The sequence below is a fragment of the Equus caballus genome, chromosome 2 (genome assembly GCF_041296265.1).
Source record: "Equus caballus isolate H_3958 breed thoroughbred chromosome 2, TB-T2T, whole genome shotgun sequence".
NCBI lineage: Eukaryota > Metazoa > Chordata > Mammalia > Perissodactyla > Equidae > Equus > Equus caballus.
The window spans coordinates 15,640,397-15,651,995 of NC_091685.1; the positions used below are offsets into that span (position 1 = coordinate 15,640,397).

At 43.8% G+C, this 11,599-nt stretch overlaps 1 protein-coding gene across 2 annotated transcripts; it reads right to left on the minus strand.

Annotated features, from left to right (window-relative positions):
* Positions 1–4,927: 4,927 nt before the first annotated feature.
* C2H1orf50 (chromosome 2 C1orf50 homolog) lies at positions 4,928–11,597 on the minus strand. 2 transcript variants are annotated; one of them, XM_023632121.2, is made up of 5 exons: positions 11,335–11,597; positions 11,100–11,215; positions 6,977–7,063; positions 6,339–6,470; positions 4,928–5,996 (listed from the first exon to the last, which is right to left on the minus strand). In XM_023632121.2, the coding sequence occupies exons 1-5, from the start codon at positions 11,411–11,413 to the stop codon at positions 5,811–5,813; spliced, it is 600 nt and encodes a 199-aa protein (XP_023487889.1). In that variant the 5' UTR covers positions 11,414–11,597; the 3' UTR covers positions 4,928–5,810. The 2 variants fall into 2 exon arrangements, with proteins under 2 accessions (XP_023487889.1, XP_001497427.3); XM_001497377.6 differs by having other exon boundaries at positions 11,344–11,511.
* Positions 11,598–11,599: the final 2 nt, after the last annotated feature.

Below are 11,599 nucleotides of genomic sequence, written 5' to 3' on the forward strand. Positions count from 1 at the left end.
AATCACACGTGTGGCTCACACTATGTTTCTATTAGCTGCATTGACTTAGATCCTCTGCGGGATATAAGTACAGAGCCACAGATGTCCATCCATTCCTCCGTTACTCGAGGATTTATGATGAGCCAGCACTATTTTAGGTGCTAGGGATATTGCCGTGAACAAGACAGGCACTGTCCTCACGGGACTTACACTCAAGTATGGAGGAAAGGCAACACATAAGGTCTGGTCCTGATAAGTGCTCTGGAAAACAGAGCAGGATCAGCAGTTATTGTGAGGTGAGAGGAGGTAGTGTTTCCGACAGGGTATCAGTGAAGTGATATTTGAGCAGGGACCTAAATGATGAGAAGACGCAAACCGTGCAGAGATCTTGGGGGAAATGTCCCAGGCAGAGGGAATAGCAAATGTAAACGCTGTGAAGTAGGAAGGAGTTTGATGTACTAAAAGAGCAACAAGGTCAGCGGGAACAGGGTGAGCACTGAGAACGGCAGGTCACATAGAACCTCGGCCAGAAGTCTGGAGTTGATTCTAAGTGTAATGAGAAATTCTTGGGTCACTTTTATATAGAGGTGTTGTGACCTGATTTATATTTGTGAAAGACGATGCTAAGCCTCTGTGGATATAGACTGAAGGAGGGTCAGAATGGAGGCAGGAGAGTAATTTAGGAGGCTACTATATTAGTCCAGGCTAGAGATGTTGGTGGCTTGGACTAAGGGGGTAGGGGTGGAGGTGGTGACCAGCGGTCAGATTTGGGAGGTATGTTGAAGACAGATGAGAAGCCTTGCTGATTGCTGTGGGAAGAACAAACGGAATCAAGGATGACTTAGATTTTTGGCCTCAACAGCAGCGTGAGATAGGTGCTGATGGTAATAGGACTGGTGACAAAACAGGTTTTTGGTAGAACTTAAGACTTTCGTTTTGGTCACGTTAGGTTTGTAATAATGTCTAGTGAGGCTGCTGGATAAACAAACAAGTCTGAACAAAACTTGGGGGAGATCAGTGCTGGAGACATGCATGCGAGTCAGCAGCATCTGGGTGCTATGTAAAGCCATGGGAATGCATTAGATCACCATGTAAAGAGAAATAAAAGAGGGCAAAGGACTTGGCCCCACAACAGTCCAAAAGGTAGGTGTCAGGAGACAAAAAGGCGCAGTCAGTGAAGTAAGAGAAAAGCAGGATGGTGATATTCCAAATCAAAATGAAGAAAAAAAGCTTTCAAGCAGGGAGTGGTCCACTGAATCAAACGCTGCTTTAGACGACAGAAGTCTCATTACCGCGGGCACTAGGTAGCTCCCTCCTTCCGGGCTCCAGCTCCTTCAGGGCACGCCCCTATCTTGTGCATGGGAGTTTTGCACATGGGCTTTAGTGCCAGAGATATTGGCTCAATTGGTTACACGTCATGTGACCTTAATTGCTCTGGGCCCTGATACACATCCCCTGCCCGCTCATCACTAAGCAGTCAAGTGCACTACTCCTATGGAATCCCATATACACATCTTACTCTATCACTTCTGTATTTTACTTTCTTTATACCTCTACGCTGAGATCCTCTAGGACTGTCTTAATCGTCCAAAACAGGGTTATGGTTATGCTCAGACTTGAATCAAACAGGACTGTTTTGAGTCTGACCTCTGCCACTTTCTAGCTGTATAACCATGGGCCAGTTGCTTAATCTCTGAGCAGATGTTTCTACTCTGTAAAACAGGAATACTATATACCTCATAATGGTGGGTTATGTGAAAATTAAATCAGATCATGGATACGCCTGGCAGAATAAAAGCTCACTGAACAGTATTTATCATCTATATATCTATATCTACATCACCAATACTCTCAATGCTTGGGCATTGACTGACAATAACTTGAGGAGATAAGGACACCAGCCAGCCCTCCTTCCCTCTTTCTAGACCCCTAAGATGGAGACAGGGAAGTACAGCCAGCCATCACTCACACCCAGTAAACCCTGGCAGGGCCAGCACAGTGGATTATTGAAGCAAACATGGATTGCTAATTATTCTGGAAAATATCAGGGATATCTTCCTCTTCCATATTTTGTTGAGTGGATCCCCACCATCCATATAGATACTCAAGCCAGAAATTCAAGAATTATCCAAGATTCTTTCCTCTCACTCATCCCCTCACATCTTATTAATTAATAAGATGGCAATCTGGGGCCAGCCCGGTGGCACAGCAGTTAAGTTAGCACATTCTGCTTCAGCGGCCCAGGGTTCACCATTTCAGATCCTGGGTGCAGACCTACGCACTGCTTATCAAGCCATACTGTGGCAGGCGTCCCACACATAAAAAGTAGAGGAAGATGGGCATGGATGTTAGCTCAGGGCCAGTCTTCCTCAGCAAAAAAAAAAAAAAAAAAAAAAAGGAGGATTAGCAGCAGGTTAGCTCAGGGCTAATCTTCCTCAAAAAAAAAAAAAGATGGCAATTTATTGTACTTTCAAAATACCATATTTCATCAAATCTAAGATGCCATCCATTGTATGACACACTATTATTTTATGTAGCTCTAAGAAAGAAAAAAATGCTGCCACTTAAACTAAGACATGTCATTGATTTTTAGAAGCCTCCAGGTTTCAGAGATAATAAAATGTGGGGGAAGGAAAGCACATCTTACAATCAATGAAATCTGGTACCGTCTTTCCACCACTGCTATGTTAGTTCAGACCTCCATCATCTCTTGATTAGGGATGGAGGTTCCTAAGGGTCTTCCCTCCACTCATCCTCTGCTGCCAAAACAGTATTCTAAAAGGCCAATATTACCAACTCCCTACCCCAAAGCCTACAATTAACCCTTTTCCCATAGCCCCTGGCCCATATTCTTCACTTTAAACTGGCTACAATTCCTCAAATGTCCTATTGCTTCTTGTCTGGTATTGCTTTTCCTCCCATTTTTCATCTACCTATCTCTTAGCTGTTAAGAGTTTTCTAATCAGAACCTACCTCTACCCCGCTCCTGACTGCCAGGATTATTTTGGTTGATATGGCTTATTAAGTGGCTATCTCTTTCTCATTCAAAAATATACTCCACCTAAAAATGAGCCCCACCCCAAACCTCAAAGATGACCTTCCTATAGAGAGGACAGCCGGAGTCTCCAACCAAGCTCTAACTCTTTGTTTTTCAAACCTAAGCAGGCGTTGGCTCCTCCAAGAAGTCTTCCCAAATTCTCCAAGCTGAGTTAGGCACCCCTCCACGGTGCTCCATGATATTCCACGCTTACCTCTGTCACAGCCCTTCTTATTCCATATTGTAATTGTCAACTGGGTTTCTCCCCCACTAGACTGTGAGCTCCTTGGAAACGGGTCTGTCTTACTCAGTTGTGTTATGCTTCAGAACCCGGAATCTAGAAGGCACTTAACACTTATGAAATGATTGCATGGGTAGATGGATGTATATAATCAATGGGTCCTAGCACCCCATTCTGAGATGTTACCTCCAAAATCACTTCACATTGCCACTAACTTTCCCTAAGTTTGGCAGTTGGCTCAAGCAGGAAAGACCAACGGCACTGCCTGTGGTCAGTGTGGGGAGCACACCTTATTGAACAGAAGGAAGTTTTCTTTCGAATCACTGCCCTCTTGTCTGCTTCAGTAGTTAGGAAATATCAAGAGTGAGGGGGATTTGCATTTTCAAAAGATCAAGCTGATGACTGTCTGCAGAATGCACTGGAGAGGGGATAGAGGAAGCAGGGATGCCAGCAGGGAGGTTATTTTGTCAGAGTTGGGAGTCAAGTCCAGATCTGTGACTTCACCACCTCCACACTTAACCGCTTTGTAATGCTGCCTCTTTTACCCAGGACCCTCCTTCCCCCCTCTCGGCTGAGCAGTGGGACAGATAGATTCTAAGATCTGTTCAACGATTCAATGATTGCTGCCTTCTAGCACTCATGCCCTTGCGTAATTCCCTCCCGAGTGTGGGCTGGCCTAGTGACTCGCTTCTTATCAACAGAGTACAGCGAAGGTATGAGATGTCACTCCTGTGACTGGACTATGGAAGACTGTGTCTTCCACCCTGCTAGCAGACTGCCGTCCTTGCTGGCCATGGTGGGGAGACCCCTGTGGTAAGGAACTAAGGGCAGCTTCTGGTTAACAGTCTGTTAGTAAACAGTCAACAAGCTCAGTCCAACAACCCTTGAGGAACAGAAATTTTGCCAACAACTTAAGTGAGCTTACAAAAAGATCCTTCTCCAGTTGAGCCTTCAGATGAGAACCGAGCCCTGGCCAGTAATTTGATTGCAGCCTTGTGAGAAACCTTGAAGCAGACGACACAGTTAAGTGTGCCTAAACCCCTGACCCTTGGAAACTATGAAATCATAAATGTGTGTTGTTTTAAGCCACTAAGTTTGTGGTGATTTATGCAGCAATAGATAACTAATAAAGCACTACTCAAAATGTGTCATTACCATGCAGGTCAGAACCTTCTGAAAACCTGGGAAACTTTCTGAGGTCAGAATCAACTGCTATACCACTATACCAACTACCGTACCACTGAGTGTCCTGCAGCAACCCAGTCAGAGGCTTTTGCAGCTGACTCCACAGAGGACTCCCCTGTGAACTGAGTGACCAAGTATCACCTGGGTGACCTTGCAGGGTCTAGCCCCATCCTGTGCTGGGCCTTTGCAGACCATTTATAGTTCACAAGGAGCACGGCCTTTAAGGAAAGGCCATGAACACCAGATGGGGTTAGGGTTTTGTGCCAAGCAGATCAGCACGAGAGACATCCATCCCCAGAAAGGAACTGTGTTTTCAAGTACACATCTCTCCTTTTAGAGCACGCTATAATGGAGTACATGGCACTAAAAGAAGTACAGCCATGCTGGATGTACTATACATTTAATTAATCCCACTGAACAAACAGGAAGTGAGGTAGAGCCCCACAATAGTCCAGAATCAGAACTAGAGTAACTCGGCCAAAAAGTCTCTGTTAAGTTTTTTAATAATTCAGGTCAAAATGAGTTTCAATCAGTTAACTCATAATCAACAGGTTGCCTGTTTTTCTTTTTCCTCACCTACCGCCCTATTCTCTCTTCCACAATATTTTAAAGATGCCATTTAAATAAATGGATTTGTCCCGCTGCAGACGGCTGACCTCTGGATCTCCCCCTCTGAGGCTACAGAGTGGATTCATACAATTGTTAGTGGCAGCCTCCAACATCTCTTCCAAGTCTACAATTCTGTAAGTTTAGAGGCTGACCTTCCCAAATCCTGGCCATTGCTGCTGCCTCAGATTCTCTAGTCTCTAGCTAGGCATCAAGCACAGAAGGGGCAAGCCAAATCTCATCAACAGTGCAGAAATACCAGGATCACACACTCTAATCCAGCCAAGCCAAGTTGTTTATCATCCTCCATTACCCAACATTCTTGTTCCCAGATGAATTTGAAGCTGGAGTTGCAATAACTATTAAACAGCCTCAACCCTAATCTTAAACACTTTCAGTTACAAAGACTAAAAACAGTCCTCTCTGGAAAATGACTTGCCAACCTTTTTGTGGGAAGAAGAAATTCTTCTTTCTCTAATGCTCTGACTTATGGGGAGAACAGATGGAGATAAAGGAGAAGGAAAGTACACTGCCAGCTGTGATCCAGAGAGGATTCCAAAAGAGACTGATGTGATTCATTACCATCACAACTCAAAGTAATAATCACGACAGCATTTACATTCACACAGGGTCTCCTTCCGAGATGGTCATGATTCACCTACATGCCCTCAATTCTCATGTCACCTCCCATCAAGGCAGAGAACAGGGACAAGCAGGAGGTGACAGGTCCTTGCCATGAGAGCTGTCTGTCAGAGTCCACTCTCAGTGAGTCAGTCCCTGGAAGTTGGGTTCAGCGCGTGGAGGCAGGGCCATTGGCTGGCTTAGCAACGTGTCCATTATGCTGATTTTAGCATCTTGCTTCTCAATGTCCTCATATGGAGTCCAGGACAAGTCATGCTGTAACTTGTAGGCACCAAGGAAGTCATGTGGACAACTTGTTCCCCATTCCTAGAGAAAGCAAAGGAGTCAGCTCTGATCAGGGTAGGCAGTAAAGAAACTGAGCTCATTTCCTAATTATGCCACAAATTTCTTTTTTGGCTTTTCACTTCAGACCAGTCAGAATCAGCCTTGGAAAGCATTACAATACACATCAGATACCTCCCTTAACAGAGATGACTGTGAAATAATTTAGGCACATGTATATTTTTCAGGGTCATGTCTGGGCTCACATACCTCCAATTTTCTAGGAAACCATTTACCAATCCCTGTGCCTACATTTTCACATACACATGCCAAGAATTTCTCAAAGGCTAGAATAGCTTTTTGTGCAAAAAAAATAAATGTTCTTACCTTTGGCGAAATAATGGAAAAATACTGCTGACCACTCTCCCGTTTATAAAGGTAGTAAATGTTGCCAGGTTTTTTGATGATATTACAAGCTGCATGGTGCAAGTCAGCATCTCTGCGAGCATCTTCCAAAACCTAAGAGCCGCAGATGTAACAAATCAGGTACTGGAAGGAACAGGCACTCATATTCATCGATCATCCCAATCAAAATCTGAAACTCTTCAATGCTTAGGATATTGCTCCCCCATGGCAATGAATCACTACTGGGATCCAGATCATTCTGAAGAGACAAAAATTAGACTATGCTACTATGCTGCAAAAATGCCTTTAGAAGAATTATATTTCAAAGTGTTGAGCATTACTGGCTTTGAGTGGTTTTTAAATTTTTTTCCTATTTTTCTATAGTAAGTACATTTCTCTTATAACCAAAAGCATTTTTCCCCTCAAAATGCTTTACCTCACTGAACTTTCTCCCAGTGAAAAACTTATACTTAATCTCTTGGACTTACTCTATTTCACCCCACACCTCTGTATTTCTAGGAGGAGGGTGAAGATAAACAACCTACAATGATTACAAGTAAACTCAGTTAATCCTATGAATTAAATGAAGAAAATGAAAGCCTGCCTAAAAGCCAACTTACCTTCCTGGCTTGTTCTTGCAAATATTGGATTTGCTCGGCTATGATTGTGAGCTTGTTGGTGGCATTTGCTCGGATGAATTCATCAGCCTGAAGGCGAGAGAAACCCAAACTGTCAGTCAAAAAAGGATAAGACATCTATGATGTTCTTATTTAGATCCCAATGTGAGGTTATGACAATATCTTTGCTTCTGCCTATAATATTCTTCCCATCCTCACCATTCCCTCATGGACTCCCACTCACGTCAAAGCCCAGCTCAAACAGCACTGCTTATGGGAAGCCTACCCTGACATGACCCCACATCACACCACCAAGTGCTCTTTCCCACAGCTTTCTACCCTCTTCACTCTACAGTCTAGTCACACGGAACTTCTTCAGTCCTCCAATATGCCCTGCTCTGTCTTGCTACCAAATATACTGAATATGCTCTCTTCCCCATCTAATACATTTTCTTTTTTTTGTTGTTGTTTTTTTTTTTTTAAAGATTTTATTTTTTCCTTTTTCTCCCCAAAGCCCCCCGGTACATAGTTGTGTATTCTTCGTTGTGGGTTCTTCTAGTTGTGGCATGTGGGACGCTGCCTCAGCGTGGTCTGATGAGCAGTGCCATATCCGCGCCCAGGATTCGAACTAACGAAACACTGGGCCGCCTGCAGCGGAGCGCGCGAACTTAACCACTCGGCCACGGGGCCAGCCCCCCATCTAATACATTTTCCCCCTTGTTCTTTGCCTGACAACCCCACTTATTCCTCAGGTCTCCATTTATTTTCTCAGGTTTAAACATCTCTGAAATCAAGGATGGGTCTTATGACATGTGATATGGCTCTTATCACCTGCTATGTAGGAATCAAGCTATATACAAAAAGTATCTGTTAATCTGACGATTACCTCAGTTGAATTATTTACATCACACCTAGTTATATTTTAACTATAATTGCATTCCTAATTGTTACTTAAAATGTATTTTTAGAAGACTGCACTACGACCTAGACCTGAAACAAAGTTATAACGTACACAGAAGGCTGCCTGTCATGTGCTGGGAAATGCAACTGAAGGCAAGAGAAAGTGCTTAAAATAAATCAAATAATTTTCAAAGCTAGGAGAGACTGATGTGACCAAGTCTTGTATTGGGAAGGATTATCACTCAGGCATCAGAAATCTGTCAAAAACTTCCAGTTTACTTTCAAGAAAAGCTGATTAACTTCCAGTAGTATACAATTAAGTTAAGGAAAAGAAATTAGGAAGCTAAACTTGAACTAATTAATATTAAGAGAATTTGCTGGTTAGTTGAGGAAGCGTAAGGTAAAAGCAAGGTATAAGCCAGTGTTAGGAGCAAACAGAAACAACTGAGTAAGCTGAGTCAATCATTTATCTGATCCGCAAATCCACATTTAACTACAGTGTGTCGAACATCACACTGGGCACTGGATGCATCAGCGAACATGAGAGAGAGGGCCCTACCCTCGTCAAGGTTACAGTCTGATGCAACTGTCCTTTAGAATATGAACCAAGTCACACATGTAATTTAAAATTTTCTAGTAGCCATGTTAAAAGTCAAAATAAGTTAAATTAGTTCTAATATCTTTAATTTAACCCAATATAGCAAAAAAATTATCATTTCAACATGTAATCAATATAAAAAGATTGTTAATGAGACATTTTACATTTCATATTGTGTATTTTATATTCACAGTACCTAACAATTTGGATGCTAAATTTTCATTGGAAATACTTGATTTATATTTAGACTTCACAAAATTTACAGTTCAAAGAGTCGATTCACATACTCAAGTTGTTCCAAATATACTTAAAAGTTTCTAGTAATTGAATCAATTATCAGCTTTTTAAATTTAAATTAATTGAAATTACATACAATTTAAAATTCAGTTTTTCAGTTGTGCTAACCATACATTCCAGGAGTTCAATAGCCGTATGTGGCTAGTGGCTACCATACTGTACAGCACAGCTCTAGGTAATACAGACACCAAAAAGAAAGGCAATTAAATAGTTTATATGTACTCGGAATAACGACACACTATTATGAAGGAAATAACCATAATTATATGGCAGGAGCAGATCAAAGATAACAAATGAATGAAGTAACTGGTTTAATAAAAGGGAATGGCGAGGACTGCGAGAATTAGGATGCATGTGTAGCCTCGAGGCATTCAAATTCAATTTAATAAAACTGTCATTTGGATGGGGTGGGGTTTAACCTTCTGCAGATGTGAAGGCCTCAGGGAGGATGTGACATTTGACGTGGGTCTGAGGGAAAGGAAAGGGCCCGCCATGAGGGAAAGAGTACCTATAATTACTAAGCACAAACTCCGGCCCCAAACACTCTGAGACCCTCTACATATATCATCTCATTGAATTCTCATAACGCCGTATGAAGTTGGCGATAACTTCATTTCCTCATTTTAGGAATTAGACTCAAAGAGGTGAAGTAACCTGTCCAAGGTTTGACAGCTAATAAACAGCAGTTGAAGATTTGAACACAGATCAGTCTGATTCCAAATTTTATGCCTTAACACCAGGGCTGCCAGCTTTATGAACACACATTAGTACCCAAATGGCATGTCAGAAGTCAGTCCTGCTAGAAAGCACACTTCAGTACACACACAGTAAATATGCTTGATTCAATTTGTGTCTAGAGTGTTTTTTAATTCAGCTTCTTAAAGACTGATAACATTGGAAAAATGGAGGCAGCACGATAATGCCTCCTCTATATTTCACTAGATTATAGGCTGAAGGACAAAAACCGTGTTCCTTCTTTCTTTGTTTCAGGCCACTGTAACAAACATGATAGTCACTCACCAACCCACGAAAATGTTTACCTAAGATTTGGCCCTGGCAGCCTCCCTCCAGATAAGAGCTCTGATTAAACAGACACAGGACACTCTCCTAATCCATAAAAGCTATACTTTGCTCCCCACCCCTCTAGAAAAGAGAAGGCACAAGGTTTGAATCACAGGAGTTTTCCTGAGCATTTGAATATTTAATTAAAAAAAAAACTAGTTATGGTGACAGATGGTAACTAGACTTTTGGTGGTCAACAAGATGCAGTCTACACAGAAGTCGAAATATAATGATGTACACCTGAAATTTATATAATGATATACACCAAGGTGACTGCAGTAAAAAAAAAATTAAATAAATAAAAATCTTCCCCATTGAAAGAAACAAAACCCCCCTGAAGTACAGAGATGTATCCGTGAAGGCATTTGAGCACATTCTTAAACATTTTTGAGCAAAATAAAGACCTCTGAATATAATCAAGGCCAAATGTGACACAAGGTTGAGGGGCTACATAAGCTTTAAAGCAGCAGGGCCCTATATCTGCACATCCTGAAGAGGATCCTACAGCTGGAAGTCTTGGTGAGAGATTAGATGGAATCTGGTTTTTCAGAGCTGTAGATGTAGGAGCTCTCCTAGTTCAAACCCTGCATTTTACAGATCAAGAAGCTAAGAAAAGTAATTTGCCTCAAGTCACAGTGCAAGTTAACATCAAAAGTGGGATTAAAACTCATGTGTCCAAACCCCCAGTACTGCTTCTATTATTTCACATTTTCTCCTTATTTTACCTCTTTTGGCAATCAATGTCTAAGCACTGGGAGTGGGAATTCCGTGTTCCGTGAACGAGGACAGCGGACAAATCGTAGAGTCCTTGCCCTTCCAGAGGATAAGTTTTACAAGCTTTCAGGTCACAGGTAAGCAGTTCAAAGTAAGTGGACTATGCATCCCGGTAGAACCTGCATTTGTAATCCTGAAGCTTCCCAGGAAACTTCTCCTCACGCGTCAAATGGGAAGAACAACAGTCCTGCCTCCTTAAAGGGCTGTGTCTCAAGGCCCAAATGCGATAATGAACAGTGAAAGGGCCTTGCACACCTGCCCACGAAGGGAGATTATGGGCACTCAAGTAGCAGCTTAAGGAGCCTTTTTGGTCTTCCTAAGATCAGAGTTCGAGTCAGGCCACCCACTCGCCACGACAATCCGTTTCCCCCGTGTGTGAACGGAGACCACAACACACGCCAACCCACGCTAGGTGGCTGTGAGGTCCGAGCCCCGAGACGCGGGGCCAAACACGAACGAAGACGGTCAGAGCCTTCCCCAGCCGCGCCTCCTCACCTTCTGCACCTGCTCTGCGAGCGCCACGAGGTCTAGGGGGTCCCCGACCCGGTGGGTGTGGTAGGGGCTCACCAGGGCCAGGCCGCCGGGGGTCGGGGTGAGCTCCACCAGGCCTCCTGCGACACACACCCGGGAACACAGGCCGTGAGAGCCCGCCCTCGGCCTCCCGCGGAGCCCGGGAGCCCAGCTGCCCCGTGAGGGCTTCTTGCCCCCTTCTGACTCCCGCCCTGCGTACCTCCCCGACCTGTCGCCGACAGAACTCCTTGGTTTTCCTGGACGCCCTCCGTCTGCCCCGCCGTCGCGTCGCTCTCCATGACAGCGCTCTATCCCAGTGCGCGCGAGGCGGAAGGGCACGCTCATAAAGGTCCGTGGGCGGGGCTTTCGTGCTCCCTGGCCACTGGGCGTCGGAGCTGCGACGCACGGCCTGCGCTCGGAGGCGGGACTCCGGCTGACGCACAGGGTTCCGCTGAGGGGCGGGGTCCAGGAAAGCGAAAGAGGCG

Bases quoted from the DNA above. Each gene is read 5' to 3' on its own strand.
- C2H1orf50 (XM_023632121.2), bottom strand. From the start codon at position 11,413: ATGGAGAGCGACGCGACGGCGGGGCAGACGGAGGGCGTCCAGGAAAAC. The intron at 6,471-6,976 runs GTAAGTTGGCTT...TGCGGCTCTTAG, and splicing joins TGCAAGAACAAGCCAGGAAG to GTTTTGGAAGATGCTCGCAG. The intron at 5,997-6,338 runs GTAAGAACATTT...TGCTTTCTCTAG, and splicing joins TTTCCATTATTTCGCCAAAG to GAATGGGGAACAAGTTGTCC.